This window comes from Carlito syrichta, unplaced genomic scaffold, assembly GCF_000164805.1.
Source record: "Carlito syrichta isolate Samal-C Ts95f unplaced genomic scaffold, Tarsius_syrichta-2.0.1 Scaffold315797, whole genome shotgun sequence".
Taxonomy (NCBI): Eukaryota; Metazoa; Chordata; class Mammalia; order Primates; family Tarsiidae; genus Carlito; species Carlito syrichta.
Window position 1 is genome coordinate 32,349 of NW_007259893.1, and position 25,794 is coordinate 58,142.

The following is a 25,794-nucleotide window of genomic DNA, read 5'->3' on the forward strand; positions in this document are numbered from 1 at the left end:
GGAGAGGCAAACTTCTGCCTCCTGTCTCCTTGTCCTACCCAAATCGTTCTGTCTGTAAAGATCTTAGAAGGGCTCAAGACAGGTCAGGATTGGGGATTCATTTTCAGAATTGTGCGGGACACTTTTCTGTGGGTGCTCCTGGGAAGTGCATTGAAGAGGTACCTTGGCTCCTACCGTCCCTGGGACCCTCTACTGACCTGCATGGTCACCGCGCCGGCTCTCGGGCTTGGTGTGTTCTCCTTTGGGAATAGGCCTCCAAGTCTGCCTTGCTGTCCCAGTGCTTTGGTAGAGCAGTCAGTCGACCTGGCCAAGGGGAGCCATTAAAATGGGGGAGGCTTAGCACGGCCTTGCCTCGCACGTGAAACATAATGGGTTTAGAGGATTACAGTCCCGTGTAATCATCAGAATCTGTGAGACAGGACGTCTGTTTTACTTCTTATTCTATGTTGGTGGAGAAATAGCGTCCTTTTTCTTCAGTGTGAATAGTTTGTGTTCTTGCTGGCCCTGGTGGCTTAATTTGGTTTAATTTTGGAAATGTCCTTTGTGGAAAAATAGCTTGCGGTTAGTATAAAATTTTCTTATTAGGACTAAGTACTCATTGTTAGTCTCATTTGTTATTCTAGACTGCTTAAGAGTTGTTTGGTGCATTCAAATGTTTTTCCTCTACTTTTATTTCCCAGGTTGCACGTTTTCAAAAAATACCTAATGGTGAAAATGAGACAATGATTCCTGTATTGACATCAAAAAAAGCAAGTGAATTACCAGTCAGTGAAGTTGCAAGCATTCTCCAAGTAAGTGGCTGGTGGGGAGGAAGGGAGGGAGTAGGCTGTGTGAAATCAGTCGTTTGGACTCTGTAAATCAGTGCTGTCCACCAGATGGAAATATTCTGTTCTGTGCTGTTCGGCGTCATAGCCACAAGTTAAACATGGCTGTTGATCTTCCACTGGGGCTAACTGCGCCGGCATGAATGAAACATGTCTGGTGTGATGAAGGAACTGAATTATTTCATTTAATTTTAGTTTATTTAAATAGCTGCATGTGACTATAGCTTGTAGGTGCTTTTTACCTAAACATCTCCATATGTTGGGTCTTACCGGTGTCAGGATTCATGTGATGTGTCGTGGCTGCCTGATTGGATGGTACCATCCAGGAGCCTTGGCGTTGCCAGGACCTGTTTGTGCTGTGTAAGGGCTCCCTGGATTAGGAGAGTCAGTCAATCTCTAACATAGGCAGCGGCAGCAGTTTGTCTTTGTTTTTTTAAATAAGGGTTTTCTAAGGTAAAGTAAAAGCTAAGTACAAATTCAGAATTGCAAATACACTTTAATTGGTTGTGTAATTTAATCTTGTCCCGGTTTTCAAAAGCACAACCTATTGAAACATGAAGAAAAGAATATATATTTTTCCCTTCAGTTGCATATTTTAATAGTGGCATTAGAATCATTGGTATCCTTTTCTGAGGTTTGTTTTGTTGTTGTATTTATACTCTATTTTAAAACCTCTTATTTTTAATACATTTAAATTTTGAAAGGCTCCATTATTGAACTCTATTGTAAACACTTTTGGTCAGAGAAACAAAATATTTTGAGGGTGCAGATAGTTTCATTCTTCAATGACAGTTACAATAATCAATCATGAGTGATAGTAACTGAAGGGTGTAGGCGATATTAGTAGAATGTAAAATGTCCCAAGAGCAAATCATTTTAACTTCATTGCTTTGAGTTAATTTAGGAAGCACAAATTTGTGGCCTGAAGTAATTATATATAATCCAAGATCAGAAAATAATATCAGCCTCAGTGTGTTGATAGACTCAGAGAACAAGGAAGGCATTTATGGCCCACTGAATGTTCTTTTGGAAAACTAATTTTAGAAAACAACTAAGGACAATGAAAAGTCAAACGCAAATTAAAATGTACTGATACTTTGCTTTCTGTGAGTAAGTTTTGTGACTGGTTTGTATTATTCCTTTTTCTCCATAAGATTTTTTTATTTGTTTAGTTTGGTATATTCTACCTTGCTGCTTACATTAAAAAAAAATCAAGTTTGTTGAGGTATAATTTGAATAAAATACAGTGCACTTATTTGAAGTGTCCATTTTGCATTTTGACCAGTGTAGCCATCACCAAATTGATACAAATCATGTTTGTCACTCCAGAAAACTTCCTCAGGCCCCTTTGCAAGTAATCCCTCTCAATATATCACCCAAGGCACCTACTGATAAGGTGTTTATCCTCATAGACTAGTTTGACTGTTGAAGAAGTTTCTGTGAATGTGCTCATATGTTCTGTACTTGTCGTGTTTTTCTTCTTTTGTTTTGTGCTAACATTTTCAGTAACCTTTATGTGTAAAATCTGACAGGCTGATCTTCAGAATGGTCTAAACAAATGTGAAGTTAGTCACAGACGCGCCTTCCATGGCTGGAATGAGTTTGATATCAGTGAAGATGAGCCACTGTGGAAGAAGTATATTTCTCAGGTGGGACACCGTTCTTTCCTCCTCTGCTGTGGGAGTCACATGGACCTTTGTTACTTTGCTACTTTTTTGAGGTTATTTGTGTAGAAAGGGAGGCCATTGTTAGCTTTTACCTAATAACTTACATTTTTGTTTGGAATTCCTGTAACTTTGAGGTCACAAGGCTTAAAAGGCAGCGTTTTCTCTAGGGATGAAGCACATGCAGACTCTGGCTGACAAGAGTCTCCTTTTGCAGACACTGAACTTCTGCCTTTTAGGTGACAGGAATGCCAGTGTTACTAGGCTAGCCCTGACCAGCTTACAAAATTAACAAGAGTAAGACAAGGAACTTAAACTCAGACTGCATGGTACAAATTGCACCTTCATTTCTTTTTTTTTTTTTTTTTTTGAGTTGGAGTCTCACTCTGTCGCCCAGACTGGAGTGCAGTGGCCGCTCCCGGCCACCGCAGCCTCGCCCTGCTGGGCTCCGGCAATCCTTCCACCTCAGCCTTCCAAGTAGCCGGAATTATAGGCATGTGCTACCACGCCTGGCTGATTTTTTGATTTATTGTAGAGATGAGGTCTCACCAAGTTGCCCAGGCGGGTCTCGAACCCGCGGGCTCAGGCAATCCACTCACCTCAGCCTCCCAAAGCGCGGGATTACAGGCTGAGCCACTGAGCCTGGCTGCACCTTTGTTTCTTACCAGCTATAGAATCTTTATTATGCTCTGAGCCTTCTCTGTAAAACGGTGATACTAACTTTAGGAGATCACAGGCTTTCAAGAAAGGGTATTATTTATAATTTTATCATTATCCTAATTGTTTAGGAAAAGCTTCCTGTAGGATTTCTTTTTCTTATCTTGGTAACAATTATGTTAGTGTAAGAAGTCATGAGATACTGTGACCAATTTTCAACTAGTATTATTGGTTTGCTAAACAAATAATTGTTGGCTAAAAATTTCTTTTTATAACAGCATTTCTGTGTCTGTTAGCCTGCAGGTTCGTTTTTAAAAGATCTGTGTTTAACTTTTTCTGAAGAGCCTTTCCTACTAATGAGCCCACACTTTCCAGGCTTAACTTTGCAGATGCGTTTGTCTAAGGTAGCAGAACTGCAGTTTTAGAGGTTAAAAGAAGATAGTATCTGTCTTGTTTTTATGCACACACATTTGTATCCATGTTACCTAAAACTTCAGGCAGTGTCGACATGGTTAATGCTGGACTGATGAGCTGCGATGGTTTGACTTCTCACCAGGCATTGTGGTTCAGTGCTGTACTTCTTGATCCTGTTAGCAAAGCTGAGTACCTGCCCCTTGGGTTACCTGTGAGGATTAAGCCCTGCCTGTCCAGTGGAGCAGCCGATGTGGCCGCCAGCGCAGTGCCACCTGTTGGTCGTGCGTCTTGGGTGGTGCTCTTTATCCCCAGAGAACGCTGAGGCCATTGCTCTGCACACTCCTGCCTGGCCCCTGCTGTTCAGCCGGTGGAGTGCTTGGTGCCACCACACGGTTTTTTTAGAGGAAAATAAGACCATGGGCCTTGCCCTCAAGACGTGAGGTTAGCAGCTGACATTTTAGGAGGGTGTTCTGGTTTACACAGTGCTTTAATAAACACCTTTAAGCCGGGCTTGGTGGCTCAGCCTGTAATCTCACGCCTTGGGAGGCCGAGGTGAGTGAAGTGCCTGAACCCCGCAGGTTCGAGACCCGCCCGGGCAACTTGGCGAGACCTCATCTCCACAATAAATCAAAAAATCAGCCGGGCGTGGTAGCGCACGCCTGTAGTTCCACCTACTTGGAAGGCTGAGGCAGAAGGATCGCCGGAGCCCAGCAGGTCGAGGCTGCAGTGGCCAGGATCGGCCACTGCACTCCAGTCTGGGCAACTGAGTAAGACTCCGACTCAAAAAAATAAAATAAAATAAAATAAACAAACACTTTTAGTGGATCCTTACTGCCGGTTCTTGGCATAAGGTTCCACTTTACCTGATGAGGACTCTGAGTCCTAAAGAGTTCAAGGTGACACACAGTGACAGGAGCGGGCTTCAGCCCCAAGCGTCTGCCTCAGGCTTGTGGTTTGTCAGCCCTGAGCCCTAGCGCAGGCGATGTTTTATTTTGTTAGGGCCGTGATTCATTTTTTTAATCCTTCACTCATTACACTCACTTGAGGAGTGCTTGTTTAAAGATGCTGGAACCCGGCCCTTTGCGCAGAGACTCTGCTTTCGTCAGTCCAGTGTGAACCTGGGCATTGCTGCTGTTAGAAGTTTCTCATGATACCGGTGTGAAGCGGGATTGGAGGCACTGTGCCAGGATTGGAGCCGTGTAAAGGGGCTGGAATGGTGGCCTGTTGCCACGGCCTGCGGTACCTGGGGCGGGGCTTTCTGCGCGGTGGGCTCCTAGCCGTTGCTCTGCAGCTTTGGCAGGGCATGACGGGAAGAGACTCTGGCGTCAGAACCTTGCGGGGGGTGGCGGCCACCCGGAGGGATTGGGTCCGATGGGCTCCTGCTGTCATGGTGTTTCTGTTTTCTCGGCCAGGCAGGTAGCAAGATGGCCAGCCTGGAGGAGCAGCTTCTTCTGTGGAGAAGAGGCTCGCCCCCAGAACAGCCATCTGCAGGAGTTGACTGACTGGAGGAGCGCTCGAACCTTAGGGTTCAGCTCTTCTGCCCCGTGTTTCGCCTCTGTCTTTGGCTTTAACGTCAACCCCTCCTTTTCTAGCCTCAGTAGGAATTCAGAACAACTACATTTGTTAAATGAATATACTACAAGTGCATGCCTGCTCTAAGGAGTTGGTTAATTCTTAGCTTTAAGTATTGGCATTTTCTTTTTTTCTGTAAAGGAGCTGTTACTGTTCTGAAGCTTTGAAATGTGGTTATGTGTGCAAACTTTTTCGGGTTAAGTGAAGAGATATGTAAACTAAACTAAATGTGGACTTCTGTAACTTTCTGATCTTGCCCTTGTGGTGTTTGTTTTAGCTTTTGTTGCGAGAACTGCCTGTCGTACAAAGCCGAGTTGAGTTACTTTCTGTTTTTCCTTTCAGTTTAAAAACCCCCTGATCATGCTGCTCTTGGCGTCTGCTGTCATCAGTGTTTTAATGCATCAGTTTGATGATGCCGTCAGTATCACTGTGGTAAGAAAAAATTGGTATTTTTTAATCTGTTGATTACTTGTATCCATTGTGATTGACTTCTGTTTTGGAAAATAAACTGAGCAATACCCTCTGGGTTTTTATTAATAACCAACTTTTGCTTTTAGTTGCAGTAATTTTGAGCAATGTTCAAAGGTTTGTGATTAGCACACATGAAAATCTTTAGCAATCTGATAATTTCACACAAAAATATTTTATAGTAATTTCCAATTAAATTTTAAATTTCTTTTGGTTGGGCAACCCCTTCAGGTCCCCTCTCACTGTGGGAACTTTTCTGTCCTCTCAATAACTCTCGCTCAACCCTGAATTGTACCCCACATCTTTAAAAAAAAAAAAAAAGATAAAACATTTCTTTTCTTTTAGTTTTTGGTTGAGAATGTTTTGACTGATTGTGAACTAAAGCCTGACATATGAAATTAAAATATTCTTTAGGTCATGTTATATTTGCTGTGCATGATTTTATTCTTTCCAACTAGGTTATTCTAGCTTCCACTGAATAGTTTTTTTCATCTTTTTTTTTTTGGCCCCATTTTATTGTTGTATAAAAATTTGTAGCACGTGCAAGCGTTCATCAAAGTTAATCTGTTGTGCTCAGGAACACAGTCGATGTTAATGCTGAGCCACAGTTCTTATGGACCCCCAGGAGCCCCGAGACCTACCTGTTGGGGGAATGTGAGGTCAGGGCTCTCCTAATAATACAAAACATCATTCGTCTTTTCAACATGGACTTTTGCATCAGTGGCACAAAAGCAGTGGCAAGCGAAACTGCTGGAGCCTTGGCACAAATCAAAGCAATGGCGCCAAACTGTACTCGTAGTCATGGTTTTCTTTCGTTCTTTCTCTTAAGAATGTTGATGATAAAGCAGTCAACACTGCTTGCGATAAATCTTGACCCTTTGGCACTTGCCTTTTTAAGTAATCTGTAACGAAATGGGAAGTATGCCTCAAACGCTTGTCGACTGAAGTCTGGTGGTGGTCTTAAGGAAGGGCAGTTATTGTGCACCCAAGTTTTAATGACCACCGTCTGTCTCTCAGTCTTTCTTCCAAGTGCTTGGAAGAAAGACTGAGAGACAGACAGACTGTGGCCATTAAGACTTGGGTGAAAAGCAGAGTTTTATTTTTTATTTTTATTTTTTGCTTTTTTGAGGTGGAGTCTCACTCTGTCGCCCAGACTGGAGTGCAGTGGCCGCTCCCAGCCACCGCAGCCTCGACCTGCTGGACTCCGGCGATCCTTCCGCGTCAGCCTTCCAAGTAGCTGGATTTACAGGCACGCGCTACCATGCCCGGCTGATTTTTTAATTTATTGTAGAGATGAGGTCTCGCCAGGTTGCCTGGGCGGGTCTCGAACATGCGGGCTCAGGCAATCCACTCACCTCAGCCTCCCAAAGGCGCGGGATTACAGGCTGAGCCACTGAGCCCTGCTTGAAAGCAGACTTTTAAAAAAGTGAGTTAAATGAGCCTATCACATCAAGAAAAGCACCTGGCAGAATTTGTTTTTAATGATAAAATCCATTAGAGTTTTAGATTAGATTAGATTAGAGTTCTGGAAAATATCTGTGCACTCCTTTGAGCTGGATAGCATACCGGTACTTAGGGGTTCGGGACCAGCCTGGGCAACTTGGTGAGACTTCATCTCTACAGTAAATCAAAAAATTAGCTGAGCATGGTAGCATGCGCCTGTAGGTTCTGGCTACTTGGAAGGCAGAGGCGGCGGAAGGGTTGCCGGAGCCCATCAGGTTGAAACACTGGATTGACCATGAGTGTGCCACTGCATCCTAGCCTGGGTGACGAAGTGAGACTCCAGCTCAAAAAAAAAAATAGACTTTATTCGAATGAGATCAGTAGTGATTTCAACAAATGTGTGTGTGTTTTTAAAATTGTTATGAAGTGTGTAAACATCAGGAAGATTTGAATAACCAAGTAAGCCACTGTTTCCTGAGTGATGAATGCATAATGTTTTATAATCTGCAGCAGTGGAAGATCTACTCAAAATGTGATAGGTCAGTGAGTTTTAATTTAACAGATTATGAAAAGTTTATTGATAGAATTTCGTAACCTACGTCGCAGATGACCTTTAAGTGATTAACACTTGTTGAGTTTTGGTGCAGTAGCTAAGAAGACGTCTGCAATCATCTGAAAAAGCTGAATAAATACACCTCCCTTTCCAGTTATGTATCTGTATGAGGGTGGGTTGTCTGCAGAGACTTCAGTACGAACCAAATACATTCTGGTACATTGAATACCTGATTTCTAGTAAGTCAGATGTTAAAGATAGAAACATTTAAAACAGTGCCATTTTAAAAAAAAAAAGTTTTTTGGAAAATTTCTTTTTCTTTTTTTTGGAGTTGGATTCTCACTCTGTTGCCCAGACTGGAGTGCAGTGGCCGCTCCCGGCCACCGCAGCCTCAACCTGCTGGACTCCGGCGATCCTTCCGCCTCCACCTTCCTGGTAGCTGGAATTACAGGCGCGCGCTACCATGCCTGGCTGATTTTTTGATTTATTGTAGAGATGAGGTCTCGCTGCCCAGGCGGGTCTCGAACCCGCGGGCTCGGGCAATCCACTCACCTCAGCCTCCCAAAGGCACAGAATTATAGGCTGAGTCACCGAGCCTGGCTGGAAAATTTATTTTTCATAAAATAAAGTTATTTGTGGTAATGTTATGGGATTTTAAATTTAAAAAAAATTTTTAAATTTTGCGTCTACTTTTTCTTTTTATTTTCTTTATAAAGATGTGGAGTACAATTCAGGGTTAGGTATACAAATGTTCATTATGCAGGTACCCTTTTTGATGAGCTATGCCCATTCCTCCCCTGGCAGTTTCCCACTACTGCCAATTCCTTTCTTATAGTATTATGATAATTGTTTAAGGACTACTTATGAGTGAGAACGTCTGGTACTCTGTTCTTCTTTTCTGTGATAGATCACTGAGTATGATCGACTCCAAATCCATCAAAGTTGCTGCAAAATCAATATGTTTGTCCTTCTTTAGGATTTTTAATTGTTTTAGATATATTAGTAAGTACAAATTAAAACTGAGTAACTGAAAAATTTGATATGGTAAATATCAGTAGATGTAACCCATATAAATGAAAGCTGGTCTTCAGTCTGGAGAGCGTAAAGGGGTCCTGAGATCTTTGTATGAGAAGCCCTCTTGGCTGTGGTCTCCAGAAGCCCTCTTGGGGTGGCTTTTGGGGTGGGTGGGGTCCTCCTGGGCGGTCAGCTTCTTTCTCCTCAGGCCCTAGGCAAAGTTGTGGTTTCTTTCCCAGCTGATTTCAGTGTCTAAAATCTGTTCTTTTTGGACTGCAGATACTTAGAAAAATAAAATACGGTTAACAGTTACTTCTCACCTAATGTCTGATGTAAAAACCTGCTTCTTTGTTTTATTTAGGCAATACTTATCGTTGTTACGGTTGCCTTTGTTCAGGTAAGTAGACTTTTGTGCCAATGTAAACATAGTATGTTGGTTGCTTAAAATAAGATGGCTTATGATAAAATCTGTAGTTATTGTTCCGTCAGAATAATTTATTCTTTTTGGAAATAATATCAGATACAGACAACTCTCCAGGGAAGCTTGTGGGAGTTAAGAACTGCTTTGATTTCAGGTAGTGAGACGAGGAAAATCTAGTGTTTCATTTGATGATGTTAAGAATAACTAAAGAAGATGGAAGCAAAAAACAGTGATAGAAATAAAATACAGCAGTTAAAAATTTTTTTCCAATTAAAAAAGCAACTCGTCCAGAGCTTCTAATATTACAACTCTTGTTTTAATACCCATTGGAGCTAAATTTATATGAAACGAAAGGTATAGAACTAAAAGATCCATTTGTGAAATATTAGTCGGAGAAAGTTTCATAGCTCTCTGTCTGTGACTGATGCCCTTAGCAGAATGGCAGACTTGTTTACTCAGTTTATTTCCTTACCTTATTTCATTTTAGCCTTTTTTGGAATTAAAATGCTTCTCATCACTGTTAGTGAGCCCCTTCCCCTTTTAAAAACATTACCAATTTCTTTAAAGAAGGGATGTTCTGATCTGGATCAGACTCATTGAAACAGTAAATCAGACATGAAAGGAGCCCCTTTTAAAGGTTATTGTGAATAACGAGATGATGTCAGGATTTCAATGGACATGTGTTAGGCATAAGTAAAAACATAGACTTCATTTTATGTTTATTTAAAATATCTGAAACTTCTGTAGATTTTAGAACGATGTTTCAGAATAACAGCAGGTTTCATTTTTAGCTAAAACATGGTTTATAAAAATAGAAGAATTCTAATTTATGGAAAAATGTAATACTGTTGTATAACCTGAAGTTCATGCTGTTGTGAATCTTAAGACCGTACTTTGTGTGGTTATGGTTATCCCACCACTAGGATTTATTTCCTGGGTATTTCTTGTCTCTGTCCTGGCTTCTCATAGCTATCTCTAACTTCGTAAGTTACCGATTCTATAGCGATTCAGTGTAGAAAGCCCATTGGAATCAGGAGACTGACAGCAGGCTTGTGAGCTACATTGGTTGGACCACCGGGGTTCCTCTTTTGGGAGAATCTTCTTGCAGAAGAGACAAATGTTGCTCTTGATCAGGAGGAACTGGCCACTCTGGCATAGGTCATTTCAGGCAGGACATCATTCAAGACAGCTATTTATTCAACCCACTGGCCAGGACCTGGAACCTTCTTAGATCTTTAGCGACACATCAGGTGCACAGAGTGCCCTTCTTCAGAAGGGTTTCTACAGATAGTATCACTGTGTTGAGGATACCCTCTCTTTGATTAAGGGGAAGCCCCTACCATCAAAAAGCCCCACGAAAATGTGATTTTTTAAAACATAAGTCAGTGTGGAATTTTACACAAGAGAGTATTGTTATACACTATAAAAGTAATGGCAATGGCCAAATATCTTTATGAGCTGTTCATTTGACAGAAAATTCATGAAAAGATCAAAACATAATGAAAAGCCCAGTTTCACGTTGCTGGATCTGATTTCTTGTGCACATGTGACCACTTCCCCCAGATATGCCTATGAAACACAAAAGTGTTCTATAAACAGCAAGTAAAAGTCCTCTCTAGAAAGATACTGTTCACTGGCAGTTGAACCTATCATAATGCTTGGTCAGAAAACTCCATGAAAAATGCTTCCAACATTCTGGAATGCCTTATCATTATTTAGTATGTGTGCCATAACCCGTCTCTTCAGAGAAGAGTGCTTTTTGTATTCGAGACCCACCTGGGCAACTTGGCGAGACCTCATCTCTACAATAAAGCAAAAATTAGCCGGGTGTGGTAGCGCACGCCTGTAGTTCCAGCTATTGGAAGGCTGAGGCGGAAGGATCGCCAGAGCCTAGCAGGTTGAGGCTGTGGTGGCCGGGAGCGGCCACTGCACTCCAGTGTGGGCGACGGAGTGAGACTCCAACTCAAAAAAAAAAAAATGGCTAATTGTCTAATATTGTTGTATAAAGATGCCACCTTATATAAATTTGAAAATAACTGTCAGGCATTTATGAGAGATAGCCATCGGGTTTTTGGTGGTGTGTGCTCAATGGTCATTTTGATACAGAGGTGTCTTTATGGTTATAGGGAGTAGAGACTAAGAACTCAGAAGAGGTGGGTAAAGATGGGACAGTGTCTGTGTCATTTATCTAGGATTGGTGTTTTCTATCCTTTCATGGAATTTTTGGGTAAAACTTCCTCATTTCTTCGTATCCTTGGTTTGTTTGGGGAGTTGTCTTGTATTTTTACATTTATGAATTTGCCTTTCATTTTTTTCCCTCTAGATTACATAGAGACTGATTTAGTTCTGAGTTGTTCTTTGCATTTTCTGTTTGAAGTTTGGGATGGGTGTGAAATTTTGATACATACGAGTACTGCAGTCATTTCAAAACACCCACCTGTCCCCCACCCCTACGAAGCTCTTTTAACCTTAGATGGAAGATTGGTGTGCTTAGTGCAGATATGAGGCACAGCAGCACTGGTGTTGTGTGAAGCAAGACTGCTCATGGAAGCATGGCCTCAGCAGTGTAATGGGGTGAGGAAGCGCTTGGTCCTCCTGCTGCTCGTTATGTGGCGGGAGGAAGGCTGGAGTACACACTGGCAGGGATCCTGAGAATTGTCCCCTTCAGATAATACAGGGAGAGGGGCTGGGTGTCTGTCAGTGTGTGGTCAGCTACTTCTTACTCCGTGTTTATCCCATGTTCTTTGTAAGCAAACTTACTTTGTAAACCATTGCCGTTAGTATGGGCTGAAGTCCTCAAAGCATCTGTTATTTGCAGTTAATTGTCTTTGACGTCTGTGGTCATTAAGCGTGTAACATAAAATTGTCTTAATTTTAAGATTCAGTGATCTTAACTTCTAATGATTCAAAATTATATACTCTTTGGCTTTTATTTTCTTCTAAATAACTTAACCTTAGGTTTGCACAGTGAATATAAAATGTAAGACTGAAAGTATTTAATTATCAAAATAGCACTATAATTTAACATTTAAAAATAAGGGATACGTTTTTATGGGTAGGAATACAGGCACAAGTAACAAAAGGTAAGAATTGCGATATGTTAAGGTAATGATTGTAATGAGTGTCTAAGGCTACATGGAGTGTACTCACAGGAACATGCATATCTGCATTTGTTTCTATGTATGTTTTTCTGATATTAAGTTCTGCTTTTTTGTTGTTTTCAATAGGAATATCGTTCAGAAAAGTCTCTTGAAGAATTGAGTAAACTTGTGCCTCCAGAATGCCATTGGTATGAGCCTTTTTTCTGATACAGATTTTTGACCCTTTAGAAATAGAAGCTGAATGTGACTAGTACAATATACATTGTGACCCAACTTTGTTTAAACATAAGGAAGAAACCATTAATCTGACATGAAAAATTCCCGGTCTGACCACTGTGACAAAATTGCACTATTAAAATCTCAAAGTCTGATTTAAAAACTCTCGAGACATGGGTTTATCAGTGGATATTTGTGTGTGTGCTGGTGTGTGCCTCTCTTCTGGGTCCTGTGATTCGTAGTCAGACAGACCCCGGTGATAAGGAAGGCTGCGTCAGTTTTCACACTTACCACTTGAACAGCTAGTCTGTTTTTCCTGTTGCTTCCTGTTATCTGGGCACTAATGAACGAGAACACAAGAATGGTCTTTTTTTTGGTTCTTACATTTGACTTATCTCCTCGATAGTGGCACTAATAGAGTATGTTTTCCTCAGGCAAGGCCACCAGAAATAATAGTTTTTGGGGCAGTGGCATGACTTTTGTTCCAACCGTGGTGTTTCTGTGTCACGTGACAGTGTGCGAGAAGGAAAGCTGGAGCATACGCTTGCCCGTGATTTGGTTCCAGGAGATACAGTTTGCCTTTCTGTCGGGGACAGAGTTCCTGCTGACTTACGCTTATTCGAGGTAAGTTTGGGGGTCTATTTGTGGGCAGTGAAAATGCTTGGATGTTGATTAAAAGGTGAGCATTTGCCTTTGAAGGATTAAAACATAGTTGATTCATAGCTTCGGTATTCTTTAAAAAGTGACCTGTGTAAACATGAATATTTTCTTCAAGTACATCTGTCTCTACGGTGTAGTCTTTTGAGGTGCCTGGTCAGTGAGTCAGGTCTTTGTGGAAACCTGTGTCCTCAGACTGTGGGACATCTGGGAATGTTTGTGGTTGGGGAACATGCTGCCTGTGCCCAGAGATAGATATCAAAGCAGCAGAACTCCAGGGAAACTAGAGACGTTCAAAGAACAGGGTGTGGGTGCTCGGAGAGGGAGAGGTTGCAGCTGACTTGAGGGAGGTCAGTGTGCCTCGGACCGCATGGGTCTGGCTGGCTGCTGAGGAGCAGGGCTGGGTGGAGCTGGGGCACTGGCGAGGCAGCAGGATGCAGGGTGCTGGGAGAGTCTGCCCACGCTGGCGGAGGGGCGGACGAGGCGTGGGCTTCAAGGGTGAGTGTGAATGGTGGGTCAGGTTTCAGAGGGCCATGGACACTAAGCTGAACTTCAGAGCTTGCTGGTTAGGAATGAGCTTTTGCGGGTCATGTGACGGGCACACGATGGTGCCCTGAGCCTATCCGGTGTGTAGCGTAGATTGAAGGGCTGGAGAGTGGAGGCCGGCCCTCGATTCCGGGCCCTTGCCATCCATTAGCATGCTCGTTGTGTCCGCTCTGGGAAGTAAGCTCTTTGTCAGCACCTGCCGAGCCGTCAGTATGTATGTTCTGTGGCCCAGAGACTGCATGTTCCCGTGTGTAGGCTCTGTGAAGCCTGGGAACCTTTCATCTTTAGAGTCCTTCTTTCCAAGTAAGTGGAATTTAGCTTTAGAAAGCTAGTACGGCTGGGCGCGGTGGCTCAAGCCTGTAATTCCAGCACTTTGGGAGGCTGAGGCGAGACGATTGCCTGAGCCCAGAGGTTCGAGACCAGCCTGGGCCACTTGGTGAGACCTCGTCTTTATAATATATCCAAAAAAAAAATGAGCCGGGCATGACAGCGCCTGCCTGTAGTTCCAGCTACTTGGAAGGCTGAGGTGGAAGGATCGCCTAAGCCTAGCAGGTCGACCCTGGGGTGGCTGTGAGCGTGCCACTGCCCTCCAACCTGGGTGACAGCAGAGTGAGACTCTGACTTAAAAAGAAAAAAAAAAAAAAAAGCAAGTGCATTGCTATATTTGGGTGACCAGAAACAATTGATAATATAGCACGTGTTAGGAACATTGTTTGTTTTACTTTATTGCCTTTGCTTTCCCCTTTGCGGGCCTTTTTTGTGTTCTTTTTTTTTCTTTTTGAGCTGGAGTCTCCCTCTATCGCCCAGGCTAGAGTGTAGTGGCACGCTCACAGCCACTGCACCCTTGACCTGCTGGGCTCAGGCGATCCCTCCGCCTCGGCCTTCTAAGTAGCCGGAACTACAGGTGCACACTACCATGCCCGGCTAATCTTTCTGACTTATTGTAGAGTCGAGGTCTCACCAAGTTGCCCAGGCTGCTCTTGAACCCCTGGGCTCAGGCAGTCCTCTCACCTCAGCCTCCCAAAGTGCTGGGATTACAGGCTTGAGCCACCACGCCCAGCCTCATATTTTGCTTTTATTCCTTTCCTTCTTTCCCTAATATTTAGTTTATAACAATGCCTTGAATTCTTCTTATTCTTCCTTGGAGATTAGGCTGTCCTGTCACTTGGCATAAGCATCTCTCCCTGCCCACTGCAAAGAACCCTAAGTGGAATTCATGGAATTTGTGCTGTCTTCTTGCTGTAGTGCCTCTTCCAGTTCAGCAGCAGGCCTCCTCAGTGGAATACTTGGGAGGTGGTACTTCCCGTTGTTGGAATGACTTGAGCACTTTAATGGCGTAGAGATTTCAGAACGCTGTTTGGCTTTGGTGAACTGTCTCAAGGTCTTTGTTTAAATGAGGGTTAATCGACTTGAGAATTAATTATTTTGAAGTTTGCATGTAAACAGGAGAAAAGCCGGTCAGACTGGATTAGTGTGTATTTTGTCTACTCAACGTACATATTGAACTTACTATGACTACGGAAGAGTGATAAGCTTGGACCTTGGGGAGTGGTTTACTAGTTTCTGTTTTTTCCTACCTGTTAACTTTTCAGACACTCCGTCAGCACGCGCTCTATTCTCTCCACCTGAAGGAGGAGAGACCATCTTCTTGGCTGAAGGCTGCATCGTCATCGTGTCTCCCTCTGTGCGGCTCACACTCTTGCAGTCTTCTGTTGAGAACCGCCGACTAGCAAGCAGCTTCCTCTAGGCTGAGCAAATCCACTGGTGGAGCTGTTTTTCTGTGTCAGCATTCTGATCTCCTGAGCTGTAACATACACGTTCCTTTTACTCAATGCAAAGTGTAATATTCTGGCAAAACCCACATTTCAATTCCCATGTGATTTGCTATGCTTTTTCAAAAAAGAATATTCCCAAATATCTGATAGAATGTAAGCCTGCAGTGGTATTTAAGTTGACTTATGTTGATAATGAAGGTAATTTAGGCAAAGTTTACTCCCTTTCTTAGGAGATCGGTCTGTTAGGACTGTTTTAGCCATTCAGTAAACATTTGAGAGACACCATACCAGGCTTCAAGGGCTAAGAAGTGAAAAATACAGTTTGTGCCCTCTCCACTGGGAGACACCAACTAGCAAACACCTGTGATTCAAAGGATTGCATGTGCCTGCTTGTGAAAGGACTGTGTGAGCTTAGCTAAGCCACTTAATTTTTTCAGGTCTCAGTTTTCTCCCTGTGACATGGCATTGCCCTCGGGCAGTGAGTCCCAATTTGCAATCTGCACAGGAATCACCTGCACAGGTTCTGATCCGGCAAGTCTGAGGTGGGGCCTGAGATTCTTCTGCATTGCCTGCCAGCTCTCAGGCTAGGCTGGACGTGCTAGTCCACCCACGGCAATAAAAAAATGAACAAACCGGAAAACCAGACAGCCTTATTGAGACACAATGCGCCGTTCATGCAGTTCGTGCTTTAAAGTACCATTCAGTGGTTCTCAGTGTGATCAGAGTTGTGTCTCCAGCACCACAGTCTGACTGGGTACATTTTCACCCCTCCCAAAAGAAAGCCTTTCCCTTTGAGCGTCTCTCTGGATCCTTGCCACCTCTCACGGCCACTCCTCTGCTTGCCACAGACGTGCGTTTGCCTGTTCCGGACATTTCGTGTAAACGGAGCTGTACAACATAGCTTTTGGGTCTGGCTTCTTTCACGTAATGTCACGTTTTTAGGTACTTCGAGCGCGTCGTCGTTTTTTACTGCCAAGGAGTTTTCTCCATCGTGTGGATGTTTACCACAGAGGTGGTGAGCTTAATCCCTTTACACTTACAGTGATGCTGATAGGAAGGAACTGCCGTTTTTTTTTACTTGTTTTCTGTTTGTGGTTTGTCTTTTAAAATTTTTTATGTTCTGCAGTTTTCTCCAGTGTGTCCTCTTTTGTGTTTGATTAATTTCTTTTTAAAATGTACCTTTTTGGGACCGGGTGTGGTGGCTTATGCCTGTAGTCTCAGCACTTTGGGAGGCTGAGGCAGGAAGATTGCTTGAGCCCCAAAGTTCGAGACCAGTCTGGGCAACATAGTGAGACCGTGTCTCTACAGGAGATTAAAAAAAAACAAAAAGGCTGGACATGGTGGTCGGGATGCTGAGGCGAAGGACCGCCCGAGCCCAGGAGTTTGGGGCTGCGGTGAACTGTGACTGTGCCGCTGCACTCCAGCCTTTGTGACAGAGAGACCCTTGACTAAAAAAAAAAAAACTTTTTGATTCCCTCTTTAATTTCTTTTTATGTTTATTTATTTATTTTTTTACATATTTTCTTAGTGGTTACTTGTGATTTACAATTAATATCCTCAATTTGTAGCAACCCAGTTTGAAGTGATGCAGCTTGGCTTCAGTAGCATGCAGAAATTCTGCTCCTGCTCTGCTCACTCCTCCCCTACCTCTTGTCACAAATTACATCTGTGTCCATCGTGTGTACATGGCATAGATTTATACAGATTTATACATATGCATTGTCTTTTTAGTCTGACAGGAAGCAAGTGCAAGGGTCACAAACTCACAGTATAATAATGTTGGCTTTTATATTTGCCTATGTAGTTACTTTATTGGGGTTCTTTATTATTTTATGTGGCTTTGAGTTACTTACTTTTTTTTCCCCTCAAGTTTTCTACTTTGTTTTCATTTCAGTGGGAAGGACTGTTAGCATTTCTTGTGAGCCAAGTCTTACTTGTGATGAACTCTTTTGACTTTTGTTTGTCTAGGAATTTTAAACTTTTTCTTGCATTTTAAAAAGTGTTGTCAGATACAAAATTATCAGTTGAAAATTTTTACCGAGTGGTTTGTCAGTCACTGTACTGCTTCCAGCTGCCTTGGTTTCTGATGAGAAATGGGCTGTTAATCACACTGAGAGTCCCGTGTGTGCGATGACCTGTTTCTTGGGCTGTTTCGAAGGTCCCATTTCTGTCTTTCAGCAGACCGATTGAGTGTGTCTCTGTGAGGATGTCTTTGAGTTTACTCAGAGTTGGTTGAGCTGCTTGGTTGTGTTGACTCATGTCTTTAATCAGTTTTGGGACTTTCAGGCTATCGTGTCTCCAGGAGTTCTTTCTGACACATTGCATCTCTTTTCTCCTTCTGGGACTCCTTTGTGTGTTTAGGCCTCATTTTATCATGGGTCACGGATACTGCACCCTTTGACAGGTGGAGGTTGGTGACAGCCCTCTGTCGAGCAGGTCTGTTGGTGCCACTTTTCCAACAGCATGTGCCCACTCACTGCATGTCTCTGTGTCTCATGTCAGTAATTCTCACAGTACTCAGACCTTTTCCTTCGTATGTCGGTTGGGGTGACCAGTGATCCTCTTTGATGTTGTTATTGTGATTGTTTTGGGATGCCCCAGACAGTACTCATGTGAGATGGTGAACGTGGTGGCAGAGTGCCCTGTGTGTTCGGACTGTTCCACCCACTGCCGTTCCCCCGTCTCTTTTCCTCTCCTTGGGCCTCTCTGTTCCCTGAGAAGTAACAATATTGAAATTAGGCCAATTAATAACACTGCAGTGGCCTCTTCAGTGTGCAGTTGAAAAGAAGAGTCGCACGTCTCTCACTTTAATAAAACAAGTTGGAATGCTGAAGCTTAGTGAGGAAGGCACGTCGAAAGCAGATGCAGTGAAAGCTAGGCCTCTTGCCCCGAGCGGTGATCCGGCCTGCGAGTGCAAAGGAAACCTTCTTGAAGGAAACTGAAAGTGCTGCTCCAGTGGACTCATGAATGATAATAAAGCAAAATGGGCTTTAGTGCTGACACGAAGACACTTCTCGTGGTCTGGACAGGAGGTCACACCAGTCACAACATCCCCTTAAGCCAAAGCCTGGTCCGGAGCAAGGTTCTAGCTCTGTTCCATTCTCTAAAGGCTGAGAGAGGTGGGGAAGCTGCAGAAGAAAAGGTGGAAGCTGGCTGAGGTTGGTTCATGAGGTTTAAGGAAAGACACTGCCTTCATCACATGAAAGTGCAGGTGAGGCCGCCAGTTCTCCAGAAGATCCAGCGGAGATCCTGGGTATAGGAGGCTACGCTAAGCGACAGATACTCAGTGTAGATGAAACAGCCTTCTATGGGAAGAAGAGGCCATCTTGGACTGTGATAGCTAGAGAGAAGTCAATGCCTGGCTTCAAAGCTTCAAAAGACTCTCTTGTCAGGGGCTAATGCAGCTGGTGACTTTAAGTTGAAGCCAGTGCTCGCTGACTGTTCTGCAAATCCTAGGACCCTTAGGAATTATGCTAAATCTCCTCCACCTGTGCTCTGTGGATGGAACCACAGAGCCTGGCTGGCAGCCATCTGTTTACAGCATGACTTGCTCGTTGAGACCTACTGCTCAGAAAATAAGCTCTCTTCCAGAGGATTCCTGTTCACTATTGATGTACCTGGGCGCCCAAGAGCTCTGATGGGGGATGTACAAGGAAATCAGTGTTGTTTCATGCCTACTCACATAGCATGCATTCCGCAGCCTGTGGTCCAAGGAGGCATCTTGACTGTCAAGTTCTGTTATTTAAGAAACACATTTTGTAAGACTGTCACTGCCATAGGTAGTGATCCCTTTGATGGGCCTGGCAAAGTAAATTGGAAACTTTCCGGAAAGAATTCACTATTCTAGATACCATTAAGAACATTTGTGGTTCATGGGAGAAGGTCAGAATGTCAGCAGCATTCACAGGAGTTTGGAAGAAGTTAACTCCAACCCTCCTGAGCGACTTTGAAGCGTTCAAGACTCAGTGGAGGAAGGAACTGCAGATGCGATGGAAATGGCAAGAGGAGAGTCAGACGTGGAGATGGAGTTTGGGGCGAGATCACTGCTATCTCAGGATGAAACCTGAACACACAAGGAGCTGCTGCTTGTGAGCGAGCAGAGAAAGTGTCTTCTTGAGGTGGACCCTGCTCCTGGTGAGATGCTGTGAGCATGGTTGGAAGGATGACAGAGGATTCAGGGTTCTCCGTAAACGGAGCAGTCAGAGCTGCAGCAGGGCCTGAGAGAACGGACTCCCGCTTTGAAGAAGTTCTACTGTGGGGACATGCCGTCGAAGAGCATGGCGTGCCGCAGAGAAGGATTTTGGGAAAGGAAGAGCCAGGTGGTGCAGCATGCTTCGTTGTTGTTGATTTTAGGGAATTGCCACAGCCACCCCAGCCTCAGCTGTGACCGCCCTGGTCAGTCAGACACCGAGGCAAGACCCTCCACCAGCAAGAAGATGATGTGCTGCAGGCTCAGAAGATTGTTACAATTTTTGAGCAGTGACGTATTTTAAATTAAGGCAAGTGCGTCTTTTAGCGCTGTTGCTCACTTAGCAGGGGCATAGTCTAGTGTGAACATAACTTTTTTGCACAGGGAAACCAAGCCAGTTCTCTAACTCGCTTTATTGTAGTATTTGCTCGATTCTGGCTGCCTGGAACCCTCCGCATCATCTCCAAGGCGGCCTCTGCGCTGTTACGGTTGGTGGTGTCCGCAGGTACCTAGGCGCTGACATTTGTCTCTTTCTCTTTCTGTCCTTCAGACTGGGAGTTTCCGTTGTCCTGTCTTCAGAGTTGCTGGTTTTTTCTTCTGTCTATTCCAGTCTGCTGTTGAACCCCCACCAGGGTTTCAGTTTGTTTTCTTTGTATCATTTCTGTGTTTGTTCGTAAATTGCTTTCTTGATTTCCTTTAGTTTTTGCCCCTGGTTTCCTTTATTTCACTGGGTGTATTTAAGACGGTGGACTTGAAGTCTTTTTCTAGTTAATTTGAATGTCAGGGCTTCCTCAGGGATGACTTTTCGTAATTAATTTTTTTCCTGTGAATGGACCCTGCTTCCCCATCTCTGTGTGTTTTGTTGAGAGTTGGGCACTTTGACTATTGCAACATTGTCACATCAGATTCTTCCTCTTCCATGTTTTTTTTTTTCATTGTCAAGGGCTGAAGTTTTCCAGTTTGTCTAGTGACTTTTACAATTTTTTTCTCCGAAGAGTATGTTCTTCGTCATACGTGGCCACTAAAGTTTTTGTTCGGTCACCTCAGCAGTCAGTCTTCACTGCCTGCAACCAGAAAGAACACACGCCTCTCTCCTCATCTTGGTAGCCTGTCCCTGGGCGGGCTGCTGCTTCAGCGCTAGGCTGACCCTGTGCGGGACCTCTCTGCGCTCGCCTCCTGCTGGCGTGAACTCAGACTTGCCAGAGCTGCAGTCCTAGAGCCTTCTTGGTTTCTTTCTGAGCGCGTGTCGTGGTCCTAGGCACAGTGTTGGCTCTGTCTTCCCTGGTAGGTGCGTGGCCCTTCAAAGCCCTTGTTCCCTCAAGGAACTTCCACCTCCCCCTCTTGTTCTCAGCCTTCTGGGAGAGTCTCTTGGTTGTGCTGTTAGCCTCATGACTGCAAGTCTTGGGGCTGCCATCCTTGGACATAGGCCCCGAAAGCCTTTTTAGCTGGGTGGGGTAGGTTGTGAAAGAAAGGTCATCCTTTGTACCCTCAGGGAACTGCCCGACAGGTAGATGGCACTGGCGTATTTGAGAACAAGGCTCAGAGCAGTCCCGGAGGGGAGGTGGCACCAGATCGCAGGCTGCGGTCCACAGCCAGAGCTGCTGCTCAGGGGGTGGGCCAGTCGCACACACACTGCAGTACTGCATTCTAGCCGAAGTCCAGTCACTGCGGTCTTCACGGCACAGCTCCCTGCCGCGTGTAGATTTCTGGTCCCAGAGCTGGCAGTCAAGTTTTGCCAGCTTGTGATTGTTTTAGTAGAGGGATCCATCTTTTGAGCACCCTGTGCCACTGTTTTGTCCTATCACTCTTGAGTTGTATGTTTTATATTGATTTCAATATGCTGGTTTTTGGTAGGTGAATTTGCTAAATTGATTTTTAGTATATTATTGCTTCTTTTACTATGATTTGTCACTGTGAAACTTTGCTTTTAAAAGTTCTGAATTACTCACCAGATGTGGTGGCTCAAGCCTGTAATCCCAGCACTTTGGGAGGCCAAGGTGAGAGGATTGCCTGAGCCCAGGGGTTTGAGACTAGCCTGGGTAACTTGACGAAACCTCATCTCTACAATAAATAAAAACATTAGCCAGATGTGGTAGCTCCCACCTGTAGTTGCAGCTACTTGGAAGGCTGAGGTGGAAGAATCACCTTAGCCCAGCGGGTCAAGACTGTGGTGCCCGTGAGCGTGCCACTGCACTCCAACCTGGGTGACAGAGTGAGACTTCGACTGAAAAAAAAGTTCTGAATTATCCAACCTATATACAGATTTGGAAGTGGAAGCTTTAAAGTTAGCTGTTGAAAGAAATGGAGAACAATGTTGGGAAGGGTATGTGGTGTATTTGTATAATTTAGAAACATTCCCAACAACTAAAAATTGTATGTGATTACAAATGTTTGACCTGGGAAAGGATGTCTGTTTCTGTAGTAGGTATCATTGGACCACTCAAAACCACCTCGGCTTATGGTACGGGCGGGTTGGTTCTCTTAGATTGGGTAAGCTTGGGCTGCTTAGTGTTTTGTTTTTGGATTTTCTTAGTTCAGTGGCTTAAAAGCAATGTGAGGGAGGATTGCGATGCATATTCAAAATGCCAAAGAGAAAGCTTTTTTCTCCTCAAGTCGGTAAAATTACACAAACAGTATGTGTTGGGGAGCAGTGAGACTGAATTAGTGTTTTTCTTTTTACAAAAAGATTTGCATTTCTTGGTAGGAAGGGACTGCTGCAAAAGTAGATCCCTTTTCGAAATTCGGTGTAATAGTTGTAGTGAAATATCCTAGAACTCCTTGTTAACCGAATGCTGGCCTTTAAATTATTGGTAGCTTGACCAAGTTGACTCTGTGGGCTTGGGTCCAGAAGTTAGCAATTTGTGCAGGCATTTCCTGTGGGATAAAATTAATCTCATATATCATTTTAAATAATTTATAACAATTGGCTGACTTGGTTTTGAGTGTTAGAGCACGTTAAGAATTTTAAATCACATTTTTCTTTATTTGCATAAACAGTACAAAATCTTAATTTTTTTTGAGAGCAGAAGTAAGAAATTTTATCATGATCAGACAGCTGCCAGTGAATATTTTAGAACATTATTTCTGGGGAAATAAATCCATTTTTAATTTGCTGAAATTTTCAGTGATATTTTAATTTGAGACAGTTGATTAGCTTAGCAGTGTACTGTAGGTCAGAATACTTTGTATTTTGAGAACTTGTTTGTAACTGCCAGTTGTTCCACATTAACCTTAATTTTTTAAAAAACAGTCACTTTTTGCCTTTTGGGAAGGCTTCGTGACTGGCATTTGATTTATTTCTGCCTGGGGTTGGGGTTTTATGGGAATTATACTGTTGTGAATTTTTCCATCATTTTTATTGTACAAGTATCAACTACTCAGATTGTAGATGACCTGTGAATGTCGTTTCCTACGTATATTCTTTTTCTTTTTTTTTTTTTCTTTTTTTTGAGTAGGAGTCTGTCTCACTCTGTCGCCCAGACTGGAGTGCAGTGGCCACTCCCGGCCACCGCAGCCTTGACCTGCTGGGCTCCGGCGATCCTTCCGCCTCGGCCTTCCGAGTAGCCGGAATTACATGCATGTGCTACCACGCCTGGCTGATTTTTTGATTTATTGTAGAGATGAGGTCTTGCCGAGTTGCCCAGGCGGGTCCCGAACCCGCGGGCTCAGGCAATCCACTCACCTCAGCCTCCCAAAGGCGAAGGATTACAGGCTGAGCCACCGAGCCCAGCTCCTACGTATATTCTGATTTTGGGTTATATGTGGCTTGCTCATTTCTGCCAGTTTCCTGCTTGCAGTGTTGGGAGGTGACCTGGGGCTGGCTGATTCTTAGAGCTACTGGATCCCACCTTTCTCTCTCTCTGAGTACAGTGGGTAAATCATCTTCTCAGATAAGTTAAATTGTGACTTCATTAAGTATAATAGGCTTGCCTAATTTATTAAATACCTCTGTTGTTAGAAATGATTAGCGCTCCTCACTCCCACAAAAGTGCTTCCTGCAAAAACTCTTGCAGTCATTATCAGGAGGAAATAATTTGTAACTTAGAAAATATTCGTATTCTATGGATAGTTGAGATCTTTGCAGTTTGAGACATTGTATGTGTTTAGATACATGTCACCATTTATATGGTCGTGATAATTTGTGTTGTAGTTACAGATTTATAATGTAGAAAAACAGTAAAGGTCTCAAGCCCCTTTTTTTCCACATCAGCGTTTCTATTACACTAGACAAAGCTGATTGCTGTTGGGCTAAAAGTGACCGACTTCTTTTCTGTAGAATAGTCTGTTTAGCCAAAAATTCTTACTCTCTTAAATGACTCTTGCTCTGGGGCTGAAACTGAAGCACTAGGTCACTGATAGCCAGTAAGTCTTGCTTTTCTTCTCTTTTTTAAAAAGTTACATTAAACAAAAAAATTCCTTCTCTCTATAAATGATCACCTCATGTTTAGTATTTATCCATGTTTAAGATTTAAATTTAAAGTAAAAACTCTTCAAAGGGGAAATGAATTTTACCTCTCTGAGAGAATAATTTTGTAAATATATACAAGTTTTTAAAAATATTATCAGTTTTCTTTTCTAATTAAGATCTCAAAATTACATTCAGTTCTGATTGTTGTAACTAACAAGCATTAAAGAGGAGTTTGCTAAATGAACCTTATGTAGTTGACTTTTGTAATTCAGAAAAATACGTAGTTTTTACATATCTTTGTTTAATGTGTTATGTCTGTCTTCTCCTACAATTAGTTATAAAGCTGAGGAAGACATAACTTGCAAACGAATGCTCTAAATCAGGAGTCCGTAATGCCCCGGGTGCCTGTTAGGGCTGGGCTTCACAGCAGGAGGTGAGCGGTGGACCTCGGAGCGAGTGCGGCTTCATCTGTGCTTACAGCCGGTCCCCATGCTCGCATGACCACCTGAGCTCTGCCTCCTGTCAGATTCGCAGCGGCATTCTGTTCTTTGAGGAGCGCGAACCCTAACCTGAATTGCACATGCGAGGGAAGCAGGTTGTGTGCTTCTTCAGAGAATCTCATGCCTGGTGAGCGGATGTGGAGCTGAGGCGGTGATGCTCGTGCAGAGGAGTGACTGCAAATACAGAGGAGCGTTAGCAGTGAGGTTTGACTGTGTATACTCTCTACCCACACTCCTTTCGCCGTCCATGGAAAGTTGTCTGCCATGATGCTAAGAAGACTGGGGACTGCCGCTTTAAATAATTAAGAGGAATCTGGAGTTGACATCTGCCAACACTGGAATTTCATCTCCATAGCTTTCTATTTATATGATGTTGGGTGAGCTGCTTAACCTTCCGGAGGGTCCATAAAATGGTCCTTGCCACTCAGAAGTTGTTGGTAGAGTTAAGTATGATAATTGGGCGTAGGTGTCGTGGCATGGTGCCTAGTACTTGTCTACAGTGACATATCAGCAGGCTGTATTTAGTACTAGCATCACCTCTGAAGAGAAGGCCCATCTACATTGTTAATAAATGTGTCAGCGTGAAAACTACACAGTTCTAAGGCTAATTAGGAAAGAAACGCCAAGTAAATACGTTCCTTTAGTAAAGAAAACATCCATTGCCTTCGGACATGACAGGTGTTTTAAAAATCTTCAGTTGGGTTGAGGTAATGAGCCCATGTTTAACTGGTGTGTGTTTGCATACACAATTATATTAAATATGAAGTCTTTTAAAGAGCAAAGGATTGTTGATCTGTGTTTTAAGGAATAGTTTTTGTTAAGCCTGATTTGATACTAAAATGCATGACATTGCCATGCGGCCTGAATTTTTCGGCATGCTGACACAGTTTTGTCTCTCTAGAATTGTGTGATACAGTTTATTTCCATGCCAAGCATCTTTAAACTTCACAGTCTGCTGTACACTCTCAATAAGTTGTGCAAAGTTGTACGTTTACCTCGCACACGAACACACCAAGCCTGTTCCTGCCCATAGGGCCTTTTTGCCTCCCGAGTGGGCCCAGCCCTGCAGTCGGTCATTCCCCTACCCAACAGACACGTTGGGTCTGTCAGAGCTTTGCAGAGGGCTGCCTGCTTTGGAGGACTGTTTGACATCTCCTCTTTAGGATATTACTCTGTCCTTGTGACGCTTGTCCTCCCCCTACCTGACATTGGGTATTACTCTTGCCTATTTATTTTTAAAATCACTTTCCCTTTAGGATAACAGCCCAGGCGGAACTTAGTTTTGTCCACCGCTGTTGTGACGTAGCACAAGGCCTGCACATCGTAAGTGCCCATAAGTACTTATTCAGTGAAGGAATACATGGCACTGAGC

The 25,794-nt window shown here is 43.5% G+C and overlaps 1 protein-coding gene across 3 annotated transcripts in view; it reads left to right on the top strand.

The window, feature by feature from the left end:
* The first annotated feature begins 678 nt into the window (after positions 1-678).
* Positions 679-25,794, top strand: part of ATP2C1 (ATPase secretory pathway Ca2+ transporting 1) — a 70,644-nt gene continuing 45,528 nt past the window's right edge. For 2 of the 3 annotated variants that reach the window (XR_002481279.1, XM_008073240.2), the window contains exons 1-6: positions 679-791; positions 2,357-2,473; positions 5,474-5,563; positions 8,971-9,006; positions 12,258-12,319; positions 12,863-12,971. Coding sequence is in view for 2 of the 3 variants with exons in the window: in XM_008073240.2 (XP_008071431.1) it covers positions 723-791; positions 2,357-2,473; positions 5,474-5,563; positions 8,971-9,006; positions 12,258-12,319; positions 12,863-12,971 (483 nt within the window). In the remaining variant the exon portion in view is untranslated. The remainder of the gene's footprint in view (positions 792-2,356; positions 2,474-5,473; positions 5,564-8,970; positions 9,007-12,257; positions 12,320-12,862; positions 12,972-25,794) is intronic. The other variant, XM_021706560.1, reaches the window with a different exon arrangement.